We start from the raw sequence: 22140 nt of genomic DNA, 5'->3' as shown, positions 1-22140 counted from the left end.
CATCATGGACAAGCAGCTACAGAAACTCAGAGAACATCGCATCAGCTTTCTCACTCGGGTGAACCCTATTTCATCTCAAATTAAGCTAGCTATAAAGAAACATAAACCAGTCGACGCACTAGATAGCCTACTGGACAAACTGACGGAAGTGCTTGCAGAATTGTCAGCTGCAAACACTCTTTACGATATGCTGCTGAGTAATGATGTAGGATATAATTTTTCTTCATACAAATTGACTGCGGGTAAATCTGCATCTGAATTCATGCAAAGTGCTCAAACAGAATATGACAGTGCTGTAAACTCTATAGTAGATTATGAGAGGTCTATCAATTCTCAGTCAGCTGCGAACTTGAAGCTTGGTATTCATTTATTGTTAGAACGTAATGGTTTTATGCTTGAACAGCTAGATGGTATTGCTAATAAGGATGTCAATCAATCTTGGGCTGCTTTTGTTTTTGTAGAGATAGATGGTTTTATTAGTAAACTGCAAGATAGTGTGCATAGCTTAAACACATTTTACAGTGCTGAAAATAATAGTGAACTAATTTCTGATGTAAATAGGTGTATTATAAACTTAGAGCACAAGGTTGTAGTATCTAAGCAAATGCACTTTCTACTTACAAGTTCAAAGCAGGTCGTAACGCCTCAGGCTAGTCAGTCACAGTCTGAAAGTTTTGCAGATCATACTATTACACTAGTCTCACTAACAATAGCATCACCTACCACTACTTCTAACACTACCGCCACTTTTAGTGGAGACAACTCCACATTTTTCACTTCTTTATCATCAAACACTTTTACTGAACCACCCTTTACTTCAACCCAAACTTCAACTACTGGTACAAGTGTACCAACCATGTCAAACGGCACAGGTGTGCCTACAATGGCGGCTAGTACAGATGTACTGGTCGCATCAGACGTCACAGGTGTGCCGGCTGCAGCCATTGGTGCAGGTGTGACAGTCGTGTCGGGTGGCACAGGTGTGCCAATACAATCTGGTGCAGGTGCACCAGTCATAATCCAGGTAAGACAAAACAGTGTTGATGAAGGGCAAGGCAGTGGGTCAATGAGGGCACAAATTTTATTGGTGCGTAGTGGATTAGCCACAATACCAGAGTTTTCAGGCGCAGCAGGATTTAGGCCAACTAATCGTAGTTATCAAGCCAGCAAACCCTTCAACACAGAATCACAGGGAAGGCATTTGAATCTAAGTATTCCTACTGCGTATGATGAGAATGCCCAGTTTATAGGTACAAGTATTCCTAGCAACTTTTCATTGGCGAGGAGAGACAACAGTCGCTTCAAAAGGACACCACTTCCTGTTTTAGTGAAAATAGGAATGAGTGGGCTGAATGTAGGGCTGTTTGGTTGTCATATGCTCACTATGAACTAGGTTTTGAGAAAGAAAAGGCTTGGGCATTTAAACAGTGTCTGAAGGGAAAAGCTCTATCCAATGTTAGAGCCATTTTAGCAAATCAACCCAACGCACATGAAAGAATGTGGAAACGCCTTGAAGTCCTTTACTCAGATGCCAGTGTAGCTGTTAAAAGTACATTTTTGGAGCTTAAAAGACTAAAACACCTTACAGAAGGTGAAATTAAAGGTCTGGTAAGCTTCACGAACACTGTTGAACTATGTTACGGTCAGTTAGGTGAAGTTAACCAGCTTTCAGCTGTTACCCCAAATTAAGTTGATGTACAGAAATCAAAATTTTTCCCCTATAATTAAGAAAGAATGGATGAGAGTTTTTCAATACTCTCTACCAATGACAAAGTCCAACCCTTTACAAGGTTTATGAGATTTTTAGAATGCAACCTTTGCACAACCTTTGCATCAGAGATTTGGCCAAGGATGCAGCCAAACCAACCAAGCATGCAGAGAAGAACACCAAATTTGGTGCCACAGCCAAGACACACGCTTTCTCTGCTGGAAGTGCAGCAGGTCGAAAATCATCTTCTTGCCTAATACATACCCATCCAAAAGTTACACACAACACAATCAAGTGCTGGCAGTTTAAAAGCATTGAGAAGAATGATCCAAGCAGTTCGTGTTGCAAGATAAGTAAAGTATGCACAGAAACATGTTTGACAAAGACTGATGTCCAAAGAATAGATCTTTTTAACCACTCAGAAGATGTGGCAAGCAAAGTACAGTCACGATGTGGTGGTCGCAAGTGTAGAAAATGTCCAATACAAGGATACACTTATTATTTTCAAGAAGAGCAAAATTTGAAGATGATCCAGAATCTCAGGTATGATCCAGACAAAAAAATTTTGACCCCAACACACTCTTTAGATTCTACACTGCTTCCCGCCAACCAAAAATCAGTAATCGACACCCTAAAAAATACCGGGAGAACTGTGACAAAAAGAAGAAGTGACTGCACCAGAACTGATAAAAACCAAATCCAGAACATGTTAGTCAGAAAAGAGGCTCAGAAACCTCTACCAGATAAAACCCAGAACTTGAAAGGTTCAACTTTCTACATCAGTCATATGGCAGTCAAAAATCGAAGGCTGTCGACACCTCAGTTAGAACTAAATGCAGCCCTGGTTGCAAAAAGAGGGCATGAAGTCATAGAAAAGGAATTGAGGTTTTATTTTGACAGAGTTTGAAAGCATTGGCGCAGTCTTTTAGTGTCAATTATGATTATTCAAACCGATCTGGACAAGAATGGTATCATTCGGCAAGTAGATTTACAGTATCAGAACTTCAGCACAGGTAAAGATTACAAAACTTATACAAGTGTTTCTGTTGTCATGCACAAACTTGCCCTGATAGTTCCAACAGAAGACCAGTAAGTATCACATACAATAATGACATATTATCATATCTAGTTTAACTGATACTACATCTGATCACACACTGACACATACTGGTTAAATAGCATATCTGCATTTTGATTATATTAGTTTGTTTAGGTCAGACACCCGTCAGACAATCCCTTATATTCATTTGCTTGGATATTATCACCTTGTGCTTGTTAATGTTTAGTATGTTTCCATGTTTGACCAACCCCTACCCCTCCGATGTATTGGGAGGAATTTTTAGTAGGTCAAATATTGACTATGTTTATTTGTTTACTGTAATTTATTACAAAGCGTATGATCGTCACTACATTTATCGCAACTAAAATCTACAATTGACGGAGTTCTCATCACCTAGCAACACTACTGAGTTGGAGGCTAGCGAGCATTCTCATTGGATAAGGACGTCATTGTGTGCAGAACTCAAGCAGACTTGTGAAGCAACGTTATGCTAAAGCATGAAGAAAAGCGCGACGTACGCACATTGTTCAGTTTTCAAGTATCAAGCCTAAGTCAGTAGCTGTTGATCAGTTTTATTAATTAGATCAACTCTAAAAGGACCAGTAATTTTTGTAAGTAAAAACTAATTTACTTATTTTATCTAGCTTTGGAATTTATTACAGCTATAACTGTTTTGTCAATTTACATGTAAAGTCTACCAATATGATTGACAGCACGATGTGTTAAGATTAATAAAGAACCAGAACATATATCTTACCATCCGTTGATATTACTGGACACGTAAAGAGCTTCTAATACAGGTATAATCCACTGACTTTGTAAAGTTTTATCTTTTTCGCTTTAAATCAGAAGTGTCAAGCTCCATTTAGAGCCTGTAAAAATTTTTAGCTCACGTTTTTCGTCTCTTGACATAGTCATCTTTTTGTCATTTGGCTAGGCAACCGTGAGCGTGCCATTTCCAACTCTGGTTTCAACTACCAACATATAACGTCTATCATAAGTTTCCCCTAATTATAGCTTGTTGGTTGCGGGGTGGCTGAAACAACTGAGCTGACCGTAGTTGACATCCTTTGTTTTTGGGTGCCTACAGTGGCTGGGCTGGTGGTTGTTGGCTCCCTTTTTGCTGGTTAATCCACCACGTTCTCCCTGATTGGCCAAATAAAATAATTTTTTTTGATCCTGCAAGTTCTGATCAAAAAATGGAAACGAATGCGCAACAATATTGAGGCCGTGGAAACTGTTAACTTTAAAGAATTGGAACAAATTGACATTCTCCACATGTTAGACTGTGACTCCCTATCGACCACCTTGAGGCAACTCTTTGTGCAAGATAGCTTGACCTTTGGAAACTTGCTGTCGCATGCAGTAATACATAAAGGTGGTGAAATTCAAAAAGATATGTTGTTGGAAACTTTTGGCCCCTATAATTTAAGCACAGTAGGAACACATTTTGGCGAGTTTCTCAGTGCAGCTGCTACATTTTTTCCATATAGCTTTGAAAAAGAAACACTCTGTTCTCACATGTTCTTATCACTTCTTAGCAAATGATTTGTCTACTTTTGTGAATTGTGGTAAAGGTTAGTTCATGACAGCCTGCAGCCCAGTGAGGGTTAGCTTTCTCGGTTTGGTATTTTTTCTGGTCTGAAAGTCTTAAGCCGAGCAAAGTGCTTTGCTTTTTGTTTTCTCTTTTATCAAGCAGATCATGGTTTCATGAGTTCCGAGGGCCACTGTTTTATTCAAATGTAAATGGCTATTGGTCCTAGTTTTTTGTGCTTAAAAGGTATGACGGCAGTCAGTCGTCTGGGCTAACTTACAAGTATCTGAGTTTTAACCATGTGATACTAATTAAGAGTTGTTTTCCTTGAAGCAGGAACACTCACCGAGTCAGCAAAGCCCGAAAATTTCTCATCATTTTTCTCATCTGTATCATTGTAATGTTATGTTTTCTTGTGGGTCATAGCCATTAAATACTCTAGAGGTGCTATAGGTGACTATACATGTAGTAACCAAACTTAACACATTGTTTTATTACTATAATTATAATATGACAGCTGGTATAAAACAATGTTTATGATTTTTACCAAGGGGTGTTTGTATTACAGTAAATAATTACTATGAGCTTCTATACTCTTTTATGCAGTATCTTTGTATTACAATGTTGACACTAAAACAATTTGAAATAATATAATTGTAAGTATTTATCAAATAAACTTGCGTTTTAATTGCAGCAAAACATACTTTATTTAACAATTACTTTCTAATTATTACACATGTGCATTTAAACACCTTTACAGTTGTTTTAATTTTTCTCCTAATTCATTTAAACAAAACATTTTTATGACATGAAATATAAAAGTTATGGTTGTTTAAAAAAGGTGAAACCAAATACAGTTATTTTATTTTACCTGTAATTATTTGAACTGCACAAAACATTTTTCATGTGATTTAAAGTTTGAAAGTTTGGATGGTAAATATAGTCATATGTTAAATAAAATAAGACCAAAAATTTAATTACCTGATCCATTTTTATTACTCAATGCTAGACATTTATTTAGTGTATGCAGTCATGCAGCTTCATGACGTCTCCGGTCAGTCATCTTAATAGCAGCCTGATGATTGCCCAGACAGATGTTTATATATATAGTGCTTGATTTTGCATTTGAACATTGCTCATATCCCCTTTTTGATCTTTTGCAAATATCATTCTAATTTTGTCAGCATATTGGAACTATTCACAAAACTATTTACACTGGCATATATTGCTTACATCATCACTCAATATACAGCAACCGCTGTCCTATCAAAAGACATTGTTTTGCTCTCTTTAAACATGGCCGCAGGAGGTAGCTATCGCAACACTCAAAAGCAAGAACAAGAACCAAATACTAACAATGCTATTATTTCCAACATAAGAGGTAATATTCATCATTTAACTTGAACATTTGAAAATAGCCATTTTTAAATATTTTTGGGAAAAGTATTTGCACAATACTAGACTGACCTCATTAAGCCAAGCCCAGTTTGTAAGTACACAGCTGTACAATAAGTTACCATGCAGAAACACCTGAAAAATAGCTTTGGTAATGAAAGTGTCTAGATAATCATTGGAGCTGAGGTTGGTCTGTAATATGTTTACCTTCATGTAAATTGTCAACAACTAAACAGTTCGATCCATATATCATATTTTGAAACTATTAGTACACAGATCAATTTAGACAATTTTTCTAATTATAATGTCGTAGATTTTACCGATTTCCATCTACACATGTTTTATGGTATATGTTTTGAGTGATCATCAATGGGAAATATGTAATAGAAGTTAGCATTTTAGTTTTTAATAAGAATAAACAGCAAGAAAACTTTAAAATTATGTTTTGCACAACTTCATCTGTTAAAAACACCAGCAGCTATACTACTGTCTATACTATACTAGCAACTATACTAGTGTCATCACAGAAAATTTTCTGCAAAAAACTCTTTTTAATCATTTTTAGCATCAGTATTTACACTTTATGTACACACAGGTTTTAACTATGTAATTTTATGTATTGTTATTTGTTGAAATCTTTATTTTTTCTTATGTAGCATAGACAGCAAAATTGTTAGTTAACAACACAGATAACTGTTGTGTTCTATCACTAAAACTCTCTGGTATTCTTAAAATTTGTAATGGATCAGATTCTGTTAGTACCTATTTTTTGACGTCATCTAGTCATATACACATGCGCCTGCTCACGAAAAAAGCTGCCATGTTTGTAGAAAATAATCGTTTTTATTTTGTTTACTAATAATTTTTGGTGTTTTTTGATACTATAATTAAAAAATTGCAAACAAAAGCATCATATTTAAAAAATCAATGCAAAAGCTTCGTGTATTAACGATGTTAGACGATAAAATTGTCTATAAAAATGGCCAACAACGATAAAATGACATCACGAAAAAATGAAGAAACTATTTTTTGGATGAAAGGTATTTAAGTTAGCTGTGCAAAATTTTTGAGTATGTAGATATAAGCAAGTGAAAAAATGTTTTAGAGTTTGAAAACCGTCTCCTATTTTCTTAGTGGATTATGGCAAAAAATTTGAAGTAATACTTTTACAAAACATGACCTACTTTTTTGGCATATATTTACGAGCAAGAAGGCGTCTAAAACTTTCTAGGTGATATTTGAAAAACTAAATTTATCAATAACTTTGAGGCGGAAATTAATGATAAATCTTCTTATTTTGTTAAAACAAACTTGTCAAAAAGTGAAAGTAGAGAATAACATTAGGTTATAAACTGTAGTGTTAGAGTCTGGATATAAGATCCAACTAATTAGTTACAATCTAAAACTACTGATGATAGTGGAAGTTATTCTTTTTAATAAAACAGTTGCAAATCTTAGGTATATGTTTCATGCAAAATTTAATTTTTATTATTTTTTCAATTCATTTTCTCATCTGATAGTCCTTCAAGTAACATTTAGGTTGTTTCACAGAAACTATTATCATTATTATTATTGTTGTTATCATTATACTAGTACCGTGGCAATTCGCGGTACTTTGAGGAAAGGTTGTGCGATTCTAGATATATATAATCGGATTAATTACTACTAAATGAAAGAGCTGTAACAGTTTTTTAAGTTTTCCAAGTAAGCTTTTGATGAAAAACTTTCATATTCTTATAAGACCTCAGTTAAAGATATAAAGCAAATTTTAATTTGCAGCCTGCTGATTCGGATTCAAAATTAATACTTTTTGTTTTAAAATTCCATTGCCATTCACTGTTACTAACAGAGTTAATCAAAGTTTTTTTAAATACACTTCTGAAAAAGAAAACAAGCTTTTCAGTTATTGCTGAATATGAATTTCCAGATCTGCGATTTGGAGTGCCAAGAACATGGGACCTAAATAAAGTTTTAAGTGGAGATATATTTCCCTGTTTGGAGCCTAATTCTGTTGAGTTCAGAACCGTTTGGGAGAATTATGCCAGAGGCATGCCCCACAATTCTATAGCTTACATTCGCAAGCCAATAGTAAGTCCATAAAAGTGCCACAAATAGTTTTTTTTTCCAAAGAGTTTTAATTTTAGCTTATTTAGTGCACATTTTGGAGATAGTGAAACAAGTCTCACCAGTACTGGAGCTATGGCTCGTGCAAGGCTAAAGTTTAGAAAATAATCATGTTTATTAGTGAAAAACAGATTTGCCAATAATTACAGGTAGATATAATCTAAAAGTGTGCAAACCTTAATTTCAATGGATATATATATATATATATGTAAATTGTTATATACATATATATATATATATATATATATATATATCAATATTGATACATTGTTTTTAAAAATGTGTTACTTTCCAACAACCATCTTAAGAGTAGAAATTCCAAGAAAATGCTATTTTCAACAGATACCTGTAGTCGCATGTAGTTCCGCGTCACTTTTCCCATTTTTTATGTTCAGCTTGTTATCCAGAAAAACACAACATTATTTCCTCTTAAGACTTTCTGTCTTATCCAACCTTTGGGCTTGTCGACTTGGTGATTTTCATCACAGTTGTTAAGGTTTTAACCAGTAGCTACTTTGCCTCACCACTTACTTATGAGACCATAATTTTCTATTGATTTGGTCTGAAATTGTTTGAAGTTCAGTTCTTGGTGCACTTAGTAAGTTAAGTTTATATTCAGGTCAGTATGAATTGACCTTTTTTGAAATATAAGCACTCGATTATAGAACCCAATGTTGTGTGACTTTAAAAAAATAAGTGGCCGTCGCTTTGCATAATATATTTATGCAATAAATATTATAGCGGTACAGGATAGTACATGTGTGAATATTTCTCAGTAGCTACTACCACCTTTTCAAAATAGAATGGACGCAAAGTATATACCGATAGGCTCCACCCTTTAGATTCCTCCCTCTACCTCTTTGTACTCGAATGATCAACGTACTCAAAGGGCATATTTTTAGGCTGTTTTTGGCTTTTTGATTGTTGAATTATTTCCATAAACTCTCTCTGCACCATTGGGATGAGTCAGCTGCTCTCAACTAACTTTTCTCTGCTAAAGAACTCTACGTAAAAATCATCTAATGCCATACTTCATGTGGGTGGCTTTTCTGGTCGACAGCTTTCTGTCAGGAGCATTACCAATAAACCTGCCAGCAATGGCCTTGATTGGGAAATGGAAACAAATGAGTCAGCTGATTTTTTTGGTACTCACGCTGACAGACAAGCAATCATATGTTTCACCTGCAATATCCGTTCTGATATGTTTAACATCTTGCATGCCTCGCAACTACATATATGCTAGCCTCTTATGTATGTTGTACTGCCAGGCCAGCACTACATTATCATAGGTGAAAGAAGCCTGCTATCTTTTCTCCTCTAGATGATTGCCAAAACATTTGTCTTCAGCCTACCAACTCCCTCAAGGTAAGTTTCCACACTACCCACAAACCACAGTTAATTTTGAGCAGCCACCCATGCTTTTAAAAAAGACTGATTTTCTTCCTGCTCTGCATATCTTACATAGTCCCAAACATTTGGCTAAACAGCTATAATACTATACATGTAAGTGTTTTTGTGTTGCTGTCGACAGTTTCAAATACAGCTGTTGTAAGTTTATGGCAAAGTACCTGTTATCGTGCCAGTTCCAATCTTTTTGTATTCTGAGTTGTTATCTGAATAATTCTAAGGAGGACACAAATTGACTTTGGGCATTCACTGAGAAATTTATATATGTCATTTTAAGGCAGTTGATGGCCTTAATTTTTTGACTGTTTTCTTGGTGGTCTTAGAAAACCTTAATGAAGCTTTTGATTTCTTCCAGAGGGTGTCGCCGTAACCGCTTGGTTCTTTTGAGTAAGCTGTAGTTGAGCTGACCTTGCATTCATTAATTATATGAAAGAGTTATGTGACCAGTCTTTGCAAGTTTGCAGTTAAAGCTCATCAGTAATGTCATGTTTTTGACCTGCCTCGTAATTCAAAACTTTGTTAAACTTTGCCAATGGTCTTTGCAACTTTGGAAGCTGATAAACAAGTATTTTGTCTATACAGCCACGAGAAAAGTGTAGTTCACTCAAAGTACAAAAACTCCAGGTCATAAAAGTATTGTTTAAAGTGCGGCTCATTTGACAACCTCCATATTGACTGGTGCCTAAAAAAAAGAAAGAGTTCAAGCAACAGTCGCATAACCTCCTAAAAAGGGGTCATTTAGTTGACAAAAACATTATAGACTTTCTATCAGTGTTGGTCCAGAGAAAAAGGGGAGTAGCTTTTTTGATATTATGACTAGTGCCTGAATGTTACCAACATGCTGTTAGCAACATGCTGTTACCCACTCATTCATCTGGATGAATCACAAATTACATGTAGATGTTTCTTTCTGGCAGCCATATTTTATCAGACTCAAACTCTGAAGGTGGTAATAAATAAAAAAGTTTAGATTCAATAAATTTTTTTTTTAGTCACTTTGTTCTACGACAAAGGCAGGTGCTGTTGTTAGACTTGGCATTTGCTTCAGCAAAGTTCAGCAACACATGGAGAGGACTCCTGCAAAGTTTGCTCTGATGGTTTCTTTTAAAACATCTAAACGATACCAATTTGATTGCACAAAAATAGGGAACTTAACTACAATTTATTCAGTAAAATGTACTCTAGAATGTCTCAAAAGAGTGAAGCAATGAAACTAAATTGATATAAATGCAAGTTTCTTTAACGCAGAGGTCAGAATCAGCAGCAAATTGAACTTTGACAGACTTAGCTAAATTAAATGTAGAGAAATTGTGGCTGGCTCTCTAGGTAATCAAAGACTCACAAGCATTATAGAACACTATTGGCTACTGTTGACAATAAACCCTGTCTTTTGTGCCTCACTGAATTGATCGTTACACAATTGGATGGTAAAAATTCAGTCATATTGATAGATCAAAGGAAAAACCACTGACCTTCGGGCATCTTAAAAGTAACTTCGCCACCACACCTTTCCTAGGTTACAGAAACTTCCAAGTATGGTACATTCTACATATAAATGCAAAAAACATGGTCTTGGTTAGTAGTGTTCTAGATGCGAAAAGAGAAAAAGAAATGATCACAAACTTCAGCAACACATGTTTCCATCTGGAGAAATTTTACTGCATACCAAATATTAATTCTCATCACTAATTAAAGTCATTAAGTAACTCATGCCAAATCTGAATGGCAAGGAACTTGACAAAAAAAAGAAAAATTTATGCAAGTCATTCAATGGATAGAAAATCCCTTCTGAAACACACTAGAACGCTAGACTGGCCAAAAGCGTTGAATTGCGTAAGAGTATGTGTGCAGTCACACAAAAAAATCATCAATGGCAAATAATTAAACTAAGAAACAGAGGGTCTATACAGAAAGAGTACACCGAAAGCAACAAGGCAGGACATAAACACATGAACATGGAAACGAAATTAGTGAGCAGCTGTCCAGAAGTGTCTAGCAGCTTGAAAGCAGCGGGCTTAGTCTCAAGTTCTAGTTACTTGCTCGAATGTGACTCCTATTTTAAGAATGTAAAAATAATGCTGGAATACTCTAGGAAGTACCCTAATTGAATCTGCAATAGTTCTTGCTACGACACAAACCTGAACCAGGTGATAATCATAAACATTAGCTAAAACAGCAAAGTAGTTCAGCTAGAGGTTGCGAATTAAAATGGAAAGAACAGAAAGAAAGCAACTTATGCAATCAAACGATTAGAGCAGAACACAAGGAGCTAGAAGTTTACTAAAACATAGAAGTACCTTTGGTGGTTTAACCAGATTAGTTATAAGTAGCACTTTCTGGTTGTGTATAGGAAAAATAGGCTTGCGAGACTTTATGGTATGGCAAAAACTCATTTGGCCTATGCTTTCTGTTTGACAAAATGGCAAACCGTCTCAGACCGTTAGACGGCTAGTAAAGATCTATGAAAAACAACATGCCGCGGCATGCAGCTAAACCAAGATGGTTATCATAGGGCAAAATTTGTATCCTGATCAATACTGGGAAAAATTAGTCAAAAACTCAATCAACTACTCGCTATCAGTTCAACAGGTTATGACTGGGTGAGCTTAACTACCGGTTTACCCAGTAGCTTGATGCCCGAACTCTGCCATTTGTTGCAAAACCAATGATGGCCAGCACATTAGAGAAAATGATGTTTTGCTGTTTAGTGCTGCCTGACTAACTTACAACTAATCCAAGTTAGCTAATTCCCAAACTTTGCCAGATCTGACAATTGGAAAAGACAGATAAAAATCAAAATCAAAACAAAACCCAAAAGTGAGTCTCCTAATCATCGGTGGTAAAAAACCATCAATGACTAAGATACTCACTTCGACCGCTGTTGCTATCCATATAACAAGATGAGTGAATCTAAAATTTTTTCTAGCTGGTAAGAGCATACCCAGGGTCATCCAACAACTGGAGAAACCGCAAACATGCTTATGCTAGGCTAATGCTGCGAGACTAATTGGAGTGTTTCGTTTTTATCAAGTTTTTACGGAATGAACGACATACTATTCAGTTGTAGGAAAAATGGAGCGGCGTATCAAGATCACACATTTGTTGCTCTGACATGTGCATAAATCTGGCAAAAACCGTAAAGGATTCACCATTGTATCTGCTTCTGGTGGTTGGTTTGGCTACCCAACAAATTTTGAAAAAGTGAGAACTACCCAAAACTTTTGATTATACATTGATTAACGTTGATTATACTTATGTACATGAACTTTCACAAACAGCAGAGCCAATTATTTATACACGATGTAAAGTTGTGGAAACTCTACCACGCCTGTTTGGAAAGGTTAAGCTAGGTACCACTTATCTTAAAGTTTAAAAAAAGACATAAAAAAGGAGATTGGCTACCTCATTAGGAAAAAGCGGCAAAGAAAAAGAGATCAGCATGAAAAATTTCTCAAGTGGTGGTATTCAACAAGCTGTCTGATGGAGATCACAAAAAAGGAAAACAAGCTAGTAAGCTGTTGACTTATTCAACTATGGAAGCGACCAGCTCATTATAGTTCTAGCTGAGCCAGTACGGCTCAACCCAAAAACAGCCAAAGCTACAAAAAGGTCTGCTTAGTACAAAGAGTAGGTATGTAACTTGATCAACAATGGTAAATTACGGCAGAGTGACACACTACAGTTTCTATAATGCTAAGGCTGCTCAAATTTAATTAAAACTACACTTGCCTGGTATCTGTAATGTGTGCAGACCCAGCCCAGAATAACATCGAGCTTCCTCAGTTGATATGGGCAGCCTTAACAAAGGTAACAACACCATTAATAGGCTACCTTAGGGAAATTTTTCTTGTCTTTAGAGATGACCCCAGAAATACATAGACAATTTGTTTGCCTCTCTGCCCAGAAATTAGAAAAAATTGGATGCGGCACAGGAAAAATAATTTGGCATTTGCTACTTTGCCGTGAGTAACAAAAGAAGCAGGCCGCATTTAATACTGCATTTGCTTTATTGGTTTGTTCTTGTATATTGCGGCATCTCACTGAAGGTAAGGAACCTGCAACAGCCGGGCCAGTGCTGAGATAAAATATAGGAGCGAACTGACTACCTGTCAGACCTGATTGAGTTTGACTAGTTTTAGCAAAGCAAGAATGAGACCATCAAACTGAATTAAATTTTTTACATTTAACTTTGTGATATAGAATCAATTTGGTATAAACAACAAAACAGTGTTTAAGCCAAATTTTTTTAAACACAAAAGACACTGCCTACAAATAGACAACAAACAAACAACCAGACAAGACTAGCTAACTTGACAATGCGATGGGTTGACTTGCCTAAAAATTAACATAGCTCGACATGGAGATCACAAAGAAAAAAAATAAGCTACTAGGCTGTTAACTTATTCAACTATAAAAGCGACCAGCTCGTCATAGTTCTAGCTGAGCCAGTACGGCATAACCCAAAAATGGCAAATGCTACCAAAAGGTTGGCTTGGTAGAGATTAGGCCTGTAACTTGGTCAACAATGGTAAATTATGGCAGAGTGATACGCTACAGCTTCTATAATGCTAAGGGTGCTCAAATTTCAATAAAACTACACTTGCCTGTTATCTTTAATTTGCACAGACCCAGCCCAGAATAACATCGACCTTCCTCAGTTGAATGGGCAGCCTTAACAAAGGTACCAAGACTATAGGTTATCTAAGGGCAACTTTTCTTGTCTTTAGAGATGACTGCAGAAATACGAAGGCAATCTTTTTGCCTCTCAGCCAAGAAATTAGAAAAAATGGATGCGGACCTGGATTACAGGAAAAACAATCTGGCACTTGTCACTTTGTCGTGAGTAACAAAATAAGCAGGCCACATTTAACACTGCATTTCTTTATTTGCTGCATTCTTGCATTTCTTTCTAGCAGTTCTTTATTTGTTTGTTCTTGCAGATTGCGGCATTTCACTGAAGCTAAGGAAGCTGCAACAGCACGGCAAGTGCTGAGCTAAAATAGAGCAGCGAACTGACTACCTGACAGACCTGATTGAGTTTGACTAGTTTTTAGCCAAGCAAGGTTGGGACCTTCAAGCTGAATTAAGTTCTCCCCCATCAAACTTAGTGATATAGAATCAATTAAGACAAGACAATAGAATAGAGCTTAAGCAGAGTTGGTCTAAACATACATGTAGAAGAGACTGCCTACACACAGGCAACAGACAAACAATCAGACAACACTAGCTAACTTGGCAAGGCGATTGATTGGTTGAATTGCCCAAAAACTGAGCTAGCTTAACCTGGAAAACCAGCAAATTGAGTTCCATGACCATTTTCACCAGAAAAAATCTTTTAGAAAATACAGGCTTTGAAAAGCTTGCTAAATTGATTAGAACTAGCCTCTTAGCTAGTGATTAAAAGAAACAAAAGTGGGAAGACCAGACAGCTAATTTAAATTGCCAGACATAAAATGATACTGCCTAAATGGTACACCGCGTCGCTGTTCATGATTTGCCCGACATTGTCAACAAAGATGGGGCAACAGGCTGCCCACCTTTTTAGTATAGAGCGCATTCACACATGTTCTGGAAAAAAGCTGACTTTAGCACTGAAGTTTGAATTGTGAATTTTGTTTTCCAAAAACTAGTGTGTGTTTGAAGCTGGCTAGTCATGAGTCAGACTAACTTTTTGGACCAGCTCAGGTTGCCTTGACCAGAACGGAACAGACCAAACCATGACAATGTACCATAAAGTTTCCAACCAAAAAAGTATAATAAAGATAATAGGAATAAGAGAAAGACACAGCCCTATTGTGTGTTGCTTGTATTTGTACAGCTATTATTTATGGTAGCAAAATATGCATATGCTGAACTGGAACTATTTTGTTGTTGATCAAGTTTCGATGTGTTAGCTGGTAGAAAAGTATTTTTAAAAATGAACAAAAATTAAAACTAAAGTAAAATAAATAAATTTATTTAAAAATCTATACTAGTAAGATCTCTTCACACATGTTTGTGATAGCAGTTGTTGTGGCGGTTAGCTGAGGTATGAAAGAGTATGATTGTACAACTTTTCGCCATGCCTCTAAAAGTTTTTTGACCACCTAACTTGGTCAAAGGAACTAAAAACAGGGAAACTTATGGTAGATGGATAAATGACATTATAGGATATGAGTTTACTTGTTTCTATTAATGTAATGTTTTTAAACAATGCCACAAATGCATTGTAAATAAAGCGAGTCATGTGAGACAATTAAAAAAAATTGACTGAATTATTGATATTTTTGTTTTCCCTTTATATGTAGACTCTCATTTAAAATTAGGTAACGGTTTTTTTAGATAATCAGAGTACAAAACAGACAGTTATGGCTACAATATGTTGCTCAGAGAAGAAAAGTGAGAAGGGATTGTCAAGCAATTCTAGGAGGAGATGGTGGGGAAATAGAAAAAACACTATACCACGGATGTTTTGAAGACGTAGCTAGCAAGATTTGCTCAAGTCGATTCAACCGCTCATTTGCTGGTGTTCAAAATGGTAAGATTATATTCTCCCTATGTTTATTCTCTAAATTATCAGCAATATTGTTTGGAGTTGCGCTACTAAGTTAAACCGCACAAAATAAACATGAAAAATCTGGAAATATAGTAAAATACTAATTGTGCTTTGTAATTTAATAGCACAATTATAGAAACTTGCAAACCAAGCTTTGCTCATCAATTGCTTTCATCCTAAAAAGTCATTGTCATTAAATTTATGTTTTGTAAAAGGTTTTTTAGAGTGATTGTTTTGGCTATCTTTTCAGTTCTCTTCTCATGTGCAAACTACACCAAGTGATCAGCAAACCTTTAAAACTGTATTTTAAAGGCATACTAATGATTATGTCAGCAACTTAATACATAGTCATTAAAGATAGAAAGATGGCCTCTTTAAATTTGTGCTTCTATTTTCAGTCATAAACATAAACATGTTTGAAATCTCATTTTTAAAACTTCAAAATTTCACAACATTTTTAGATATTAAAAAAACATTTTTGAGTTTTTTAAAATACATAAAAAATAAAACAAATTGTAGGCAGCTCCGCACCAAATGGTAAGCTTAGCACCAAGCGGTCAGCTTGGTGCTTAGTACCCCTAAGAGGTACTTTTTGGCCCTTGTAATCATGAACTTCTATCTGCTATCCCTAACTAGCTGTACTGGCTGATATTTTTAAATTTTGCTGATTATGGTTAGGAATGGGTTTGCAGTTTCATAGAGAAGCTCTAAGCCAGCTTTGAATTTAAAAAGAAACTGGATCCAGTCGAAATTGTCTACACAGAATATTATGTCTCTGCATTCCATCTCTCTGCACCCTTGGTGCAAGATAACCAGATTTTTTTGAAAAACGCTATCACATGCAGGTATATGCAATAGTGTTGAAATAGTAAATGAGTTGTTTTTAATTTTTCTTAATGCTAGTTAATTAGCCCCTGAATATACACATGTTAGTTTTGTGCTTTCGTTTCATTGGCACTTTTAGTGTAACTACTACTTTTCTCTGCAATGCTGCGAAAATTAACCCTTTCGCTACCATAAACGCATTTATGCGTTTTCTAGGATCCACTGCCATAGATGCATTATTGCGATTTTTCCAGCAATTGCATAGTAACCTGATTTTATTATTCGTTGACATTATAAATCACAATCTTGAAGACTTTCATAAAGTTCAGTGTTTTCCAAAGATTTATTTATAAAATTAGCCTAAAGCAAAACAGCAATTTTAAACTTTTGTTTGAGTACCGCGTGCGAGTCAGAAAACAGGCAATTAGTAATGTTGATTACATTATAGCCAGTTCAGGTTCACATTTTTGTGATTATACTGACAATTAAAGTAGCCGCACTGTCTCTGATATTGGTTAAAGTAATAGTTTTGTAAGAGTAAGGCACATTGTAGGTGATCGTTTTAGCTTTGCATCGATAGTAGCTTCACATAGCTTTATCATTGCAGGAAGTATAGATCCATTGAATTTTCGCATAGCAGTGTTGGTTAAAATGTTGGCAAAATAAAATATGTAACCAAGATATTCTAGAGAGAGATTGAAATTTAAAAAAATACAGTACACATATCATGAAGCAATATCGGCGGTTTTCAATAAAATGGCTGTCACTAGGAAGATACCCAAATTTGTACATGGTTGGCAGTAAAAGGGTTAAATACTCCGCCCTCATTGCAGTCTTTTCAGCAGCTGATTTATCTACCCATGTGTGATAGTCGTGTAGTGATAGTATGCATGTAGTGATAGTAAATTGATGGCAGCCTGTTGTCTAGAAATGGCTGGCCCAGTTATTTTGGCATTCTCGCAGACTCGAGCGACATGACCACCAGTCTGGTCTGGCTCAAGCTAAGGCTTGAATTAGCCTAGATTTAAATTGTTCATCCTGGGCATAGTCAGCTTCACAATCAGAAACAGCCATAGAATTAGCCTGGCCAGGGATCATCATTCACATCACCCGACTTCTCCACGGATCCTGTTTTGAGACACAGTGATAGGCCTTTTGTCTATAAGACCTTCTAGTTGCTCTATTTTCTGCCTCTAAACGCTCCAGCTGGCTCAGAACTTTTTCTCAAGAAATGTTGAGCTCACCTTGATTGAACTGACTTGGCTTACCTCGCTTATCTTACTTTGCATCCCGGGACGACTCTTCCTTTTTGGGCATATTATTTTCAGAGTGTAACTCTTTGTCAAATTATTTTTCTTCCCATGAATTATCACCAGCAAACGATTTCAGAAGGGCTTGCCTTTTGAGAAGTGCATTGGTTGATTCAAGATTGGCTTGACTGCTATCATTGGGCATTATAGATGTTGGTCAAAATATGGTGTGTGTTTACCACACCAATGTCAGTTTAATAGTGGCCATATTTCTACTTTTTTTATGTCCAACAAATTTCTTAGACATTCTATCAAACATAACAAATTGAGGTTCTTGAAATATCTCGTATAGAAAACATTGCTCATGTAAGTTTTATGTAAAAATGTTTTGCTTTGATTTGCTGTTCAAGGTGTGAATGTATTTTCTTTTAGGTCTAATTAACCCTTTCACTAATTTCTGTGTACATACATGAACATTTACTTAGTTTTCGACCTGCTGCCAGCCATTTTTCTAATTATAAACTATGTAGCATTTTACCTTTGCAACTTTTTTTAAGTTCAAGCTTGGTCTAGAACCTTTTGGTTGCAAATGTCATGTTTCTAACATGTTACCAAATATGCTTATATATGTTAAGTTACATGTATATTTTGCTAACAATTTATAATACGTTTAAATATGTATTATGGTTTATGTTTTTTTTGTTTTGAATATTGCTGCCTATCAACAATTGATAGATATGAATAGAAAAAAATTATACACGCTACTAGATACCAAAAAATGTTAGTAATTTTAGTTGCAGACAAATTGTTTACTCTTTTACTGTTTATCTTGTTTCTCAAGATTGTGCGGTATGCATGATGTGATAAAAGTATTGAGTTTACGTCACCAATGAAAACCAAGAAATTGACTATTTTGTCTGATAATAATAATCAATTTTGCATGAGCTACAAATGATTGACACAACTTCCCTAAAAATGGCTGAAACAGGAAAATATATGTGTTGAATTTAGCAATTTTTCTGGTTAAACAAGTATTTCACAAAAGTGGTTATTCTAAAAGCCTTCCTTAAAAATAGTCTTGTCAAGAGGTTCATTTCTTCTAACTAAATTTATAAGACGATAACTTGAGCAAGTTTTCAGCGATAAATCTCAATAATGCAACTACTAATGAAGTTTTATGAAAGGTCTTAAAATTGTTTTTAGTAATGTTACAGCAGCTTCAAATTCAGTATCGTTCTCGGTAAGCTCATCAAAAGTTAGAGGTAATAAAATAATTGGTCAGAGGTGGACTTTAATGTAAAGTAAGTTTATGTAGTGATTTGAGTTAACGTTAATTTGTGTTAACTTACATAACACAAAATGTTTGAAAGTTGAGCCTCATTCTTATAACACCATTATTTATGTAAACATTTATATCTTCAGTATAGAGTACTTGTTCTGCAGGAACTGCATATGGAATAGGGACATACTTCACTAATTCGTCTCATATGGCAAGCAGATATGGAAAAGTGTCTAAAAGAGCTGGGGACAGAGTTTGTGTTATACAAGCAAAAGTATTGACTGGCTTGATGATTGGAGGTCTCAATCAACCTACTGTCAGGGTGCTAAAATCTTTGAACAAACACAGCACAATAAACAACCCTGCAAGACCTAGCGTTTTTGTGGCATTCCATGACGCAGCTGCCTACCCTGAGTATGTTATAGACTATATCAAATAAAAGTATAAGTTTAGAGCATGCTGGTAAACATTAGGAACTTTTATTTTTAATATATACCTTTGATTATAAATAACAAATACAAAAATTATTAAATCTAAAAATTAGTGTTCTTGTTTTGTCTAGATATATTAACAAAACAGATACAAGGAAAGATTGATGCCTAAACCAAAATAGATGTTCACAACGCTGCATTGAACTAAAACTTTTAGTGCCATGAATGACAACCAAGAAAACCACTCATCATATACTTATGTACATGCAGATCAAACACTTCAAGTTGAAATAACCCACCAGTAAAAAACAGCCGAGGTTAATACTACAAATATAACAAATATAATAAAAAGTGTTTGAAATTTAATTATCACAGAATATAAATACAGTCAAACATGGATAACTCGCCCACGGATGGCTCAAAAGCATGGTTAACTCAAACGGTTTCTTTGGTCCGTTCCCATGTAATGATAAATTTCTATAGATAACTCTAACTCAACACTGTTAACTCGAACTGTTTTTTGCCCAATGGCTACCGAAACGATTGTTATCGCTTTAAAAAATTACTTTATTCCAAGCCTTGGAGCTAAACCTCAACTTTTCGTAATTCATAGGCAACGTTATTACCACCATTGGCAAAAAACTTTTTGTCAACAACTTTCCTAAAGGTTTCGTGAAATTTGATTTATTCGAAACATCCGCTTAGCGATCGCCCTTCGGAAGCAAGGTAAAGTGAGGTAATCTTTGCATACACTTCAAGAAAAATTGGAAAAATTGATCGTTGGTGAAACGCTCAAAAGAAAAAAATGTCTTTTCTTTTGAGCATTTCAACAACGATCAAGTTTTGCCAATGTCAATCTAACAAACGTCCTGGCAATAGCATCACCTCAAACAACAAACCAATCTCAAGTGATAGAAAAATCTCTATACTTTTTGATAAAAACGTTTTACACTTTACATTAGAAGCATTTAATTTGAAACAAGCCATTTCTGCTTTTGATTTATATTATAGTTTGTATATGTACATGTATCTACTATTAAATAAGTAAATACATGGACTCGTGACAGTGCTCTGATAACTTGAACGCTCTGATAATTCGAACATTTTCGCCCGGTTCCATGAAGTTCAAGTTATCCATGTTTGACTGTATAAATATAGATCAGGTCAAGGAAAATTTTTCTGATGCTGTTCTCTGACGAGATTAGACCATAGCAGTGATTTTCAACTACAATGCCGCGGCACACTAGTGTGCCATGAGAGATCCTCAGGTTTTCCGTGAGAAATTATCCAATGTCCCTTTTTAAATACAGTTTCCTCTGGCTCTGAGGCAACTTATGCAGTAGGAGTGTTGTATTTGAATGCCAAGGCCTCAATGTTGTAGGCTAAATCTCCAGGCACTATGATCCAGGTGCATCTAGTCACTTGTCTGATGCATGGTCAATGCATTTAATATTGGCCCACAAAACTCAAAGTCCATCAAAAGCGGAGTGGTCGTTTAGTACAATTTGCCTAGTTAGGCACCTTCGATTACAAACTAGCGTAATGAACGGCAAAGTGTCTCTCAAATATAGGTGACCTTCAAATGCAGGTGGCCTTCAAATAAAAGATGGCACTCCATTCTTTTAACCCTTTTGCTATAGTGGCGTTCGAATTGAGATGGCCTTCAAATACAGGTTTTACGGTAATATTCATCCGTGTGGCACACGTAGCTGACTGACAGATGTACATGAGAGGTCGTGGTGACAGTCATGGAGAAGTTTTTAAAAAGGACAAATGCAAACTCCAAAATGGTCTCTGTACAAGACTCTGACCCGGATGAAGGCCCTAGTATGATTGGTGGAAAAAGAAAGCAAAGACGGTGAGCTCAAGGCAATATAGCGAAAGCTATATTTTGTATGAATTTACTTTCACCGGGGATGAGATGACACCTACACCATTATGCCTGGTGTGTGGCGAGAAGCTATCTAACAGCGCCATGGTGCCGAGCAAGCTTAAACGCTATCTCCAAATTAAACACATGTCGCTTCAAAACAAACCTACAGACTATTTTTTCGCTTGCGTGTAAATACAGAGAAACAAGCAACGTTTATAAGAAAACTACAAAGGTAAATGAGAAAACATTAAAAGCTAGTTACATAGTAGTCGAACTCGTAGCTAAATCAAAAAAAGCCACACAATGTGGCAGTGAAGTTAATACTACCTGCCTGTATAGCCATTGTCATCGAGATGCTTGGCCTCGACCCAGTTAAAGACATAGCCAAAGTACCACTCTCTGATAAGACAATTGCCAGACGTATTGATGACATGTCTACTGACATCAAAAACCATGTTTTTGAAACGAAGCACATGAGAAGGAAATTTGCGTTGCAAGTTGATGAGTCTACTGTACAGATAGAAGTGGACATTCTCACGGTAGACACAAAAAGCCGAACGCGCTGAATGACCGAACAGACAACATTAATAATAATAAATTATTTTTATCATTATTGTTACAACTATTGTCTATAAATCAATTATTATCTATAAATATTTTTGATTGCTTGTTTCAAATAATTATAATAAATATCACCATATATATAAATAAATATATTT

At 35.7% G+C, this 22140-nt stretch overlaps 1 protein-coding gene across 1 annotated transcript; it reads left to right on the top strand.

Annotated features, from left to right (window-relative positions):
- Positions 1–2645: 2645 nt before the first annotated feature.
- Positions 2646–19556, top strand: LOC137397331 (protein mono-ADP-ribosyltransferase PARP12-like). The gene is made up of 6 exons (XM_068083622.1): positions 2646–2721; positions 7625–7785; positions 9169–9186; positions 10221–10325; positions 15550–15745; positions 19282–19556. The coding sequence occupies exons 1-6, from the start codon at positions 2646–2648 to the stop codon at positions 19554–19556; spliced, it is 831 nt and encodes a 276-aa protein (XP_067939723.1).
- Positions 19557–22140: the final 2584 nt, after the last annotated feature.

This window comes from Watersipora subatra, chromosome 5 (assembly GCF_963576615.1).
Source record: "Watersipora subatra chromosome 5, tzWatSuba1.1, whole genome shotgun sequence".
NCBI lineage: Eukaryota > Metazoa > Bryozoa > Gymnolaemata > Cheilostomatida > Watersiporidae > Watersipora > Watersipora subatra.
Note: the sequence above shows the minus strand (reverse complement) of the source record. Positions and strands in the feature narration are given on the sequence as shown.

Bases quoted from the DNA above. Each gene is read 5' to 3' on its own strand.
- LOC137397331 (XM_068083622.1), top strand. From the start codon at position 2,646: ATGATTATTCAAACCGATCTGGACAAGAATGGTATCATTCGGCAAGTA. The intron at 2,722-7,624 runs GTAAAGATTACA...ATGAATTTCCAG, and splicing joins GTATCAGAACTTCAGCACAG to ATCTGCGATTTGGAGTGCCA. The intron at 15,746-19,281 runs GTAAGATTATAT...CTTGTTCTGCAG, and splicing joins ATTTGCTGGTGTTCAAAATG to GAACTGCATATGGAATAGGG.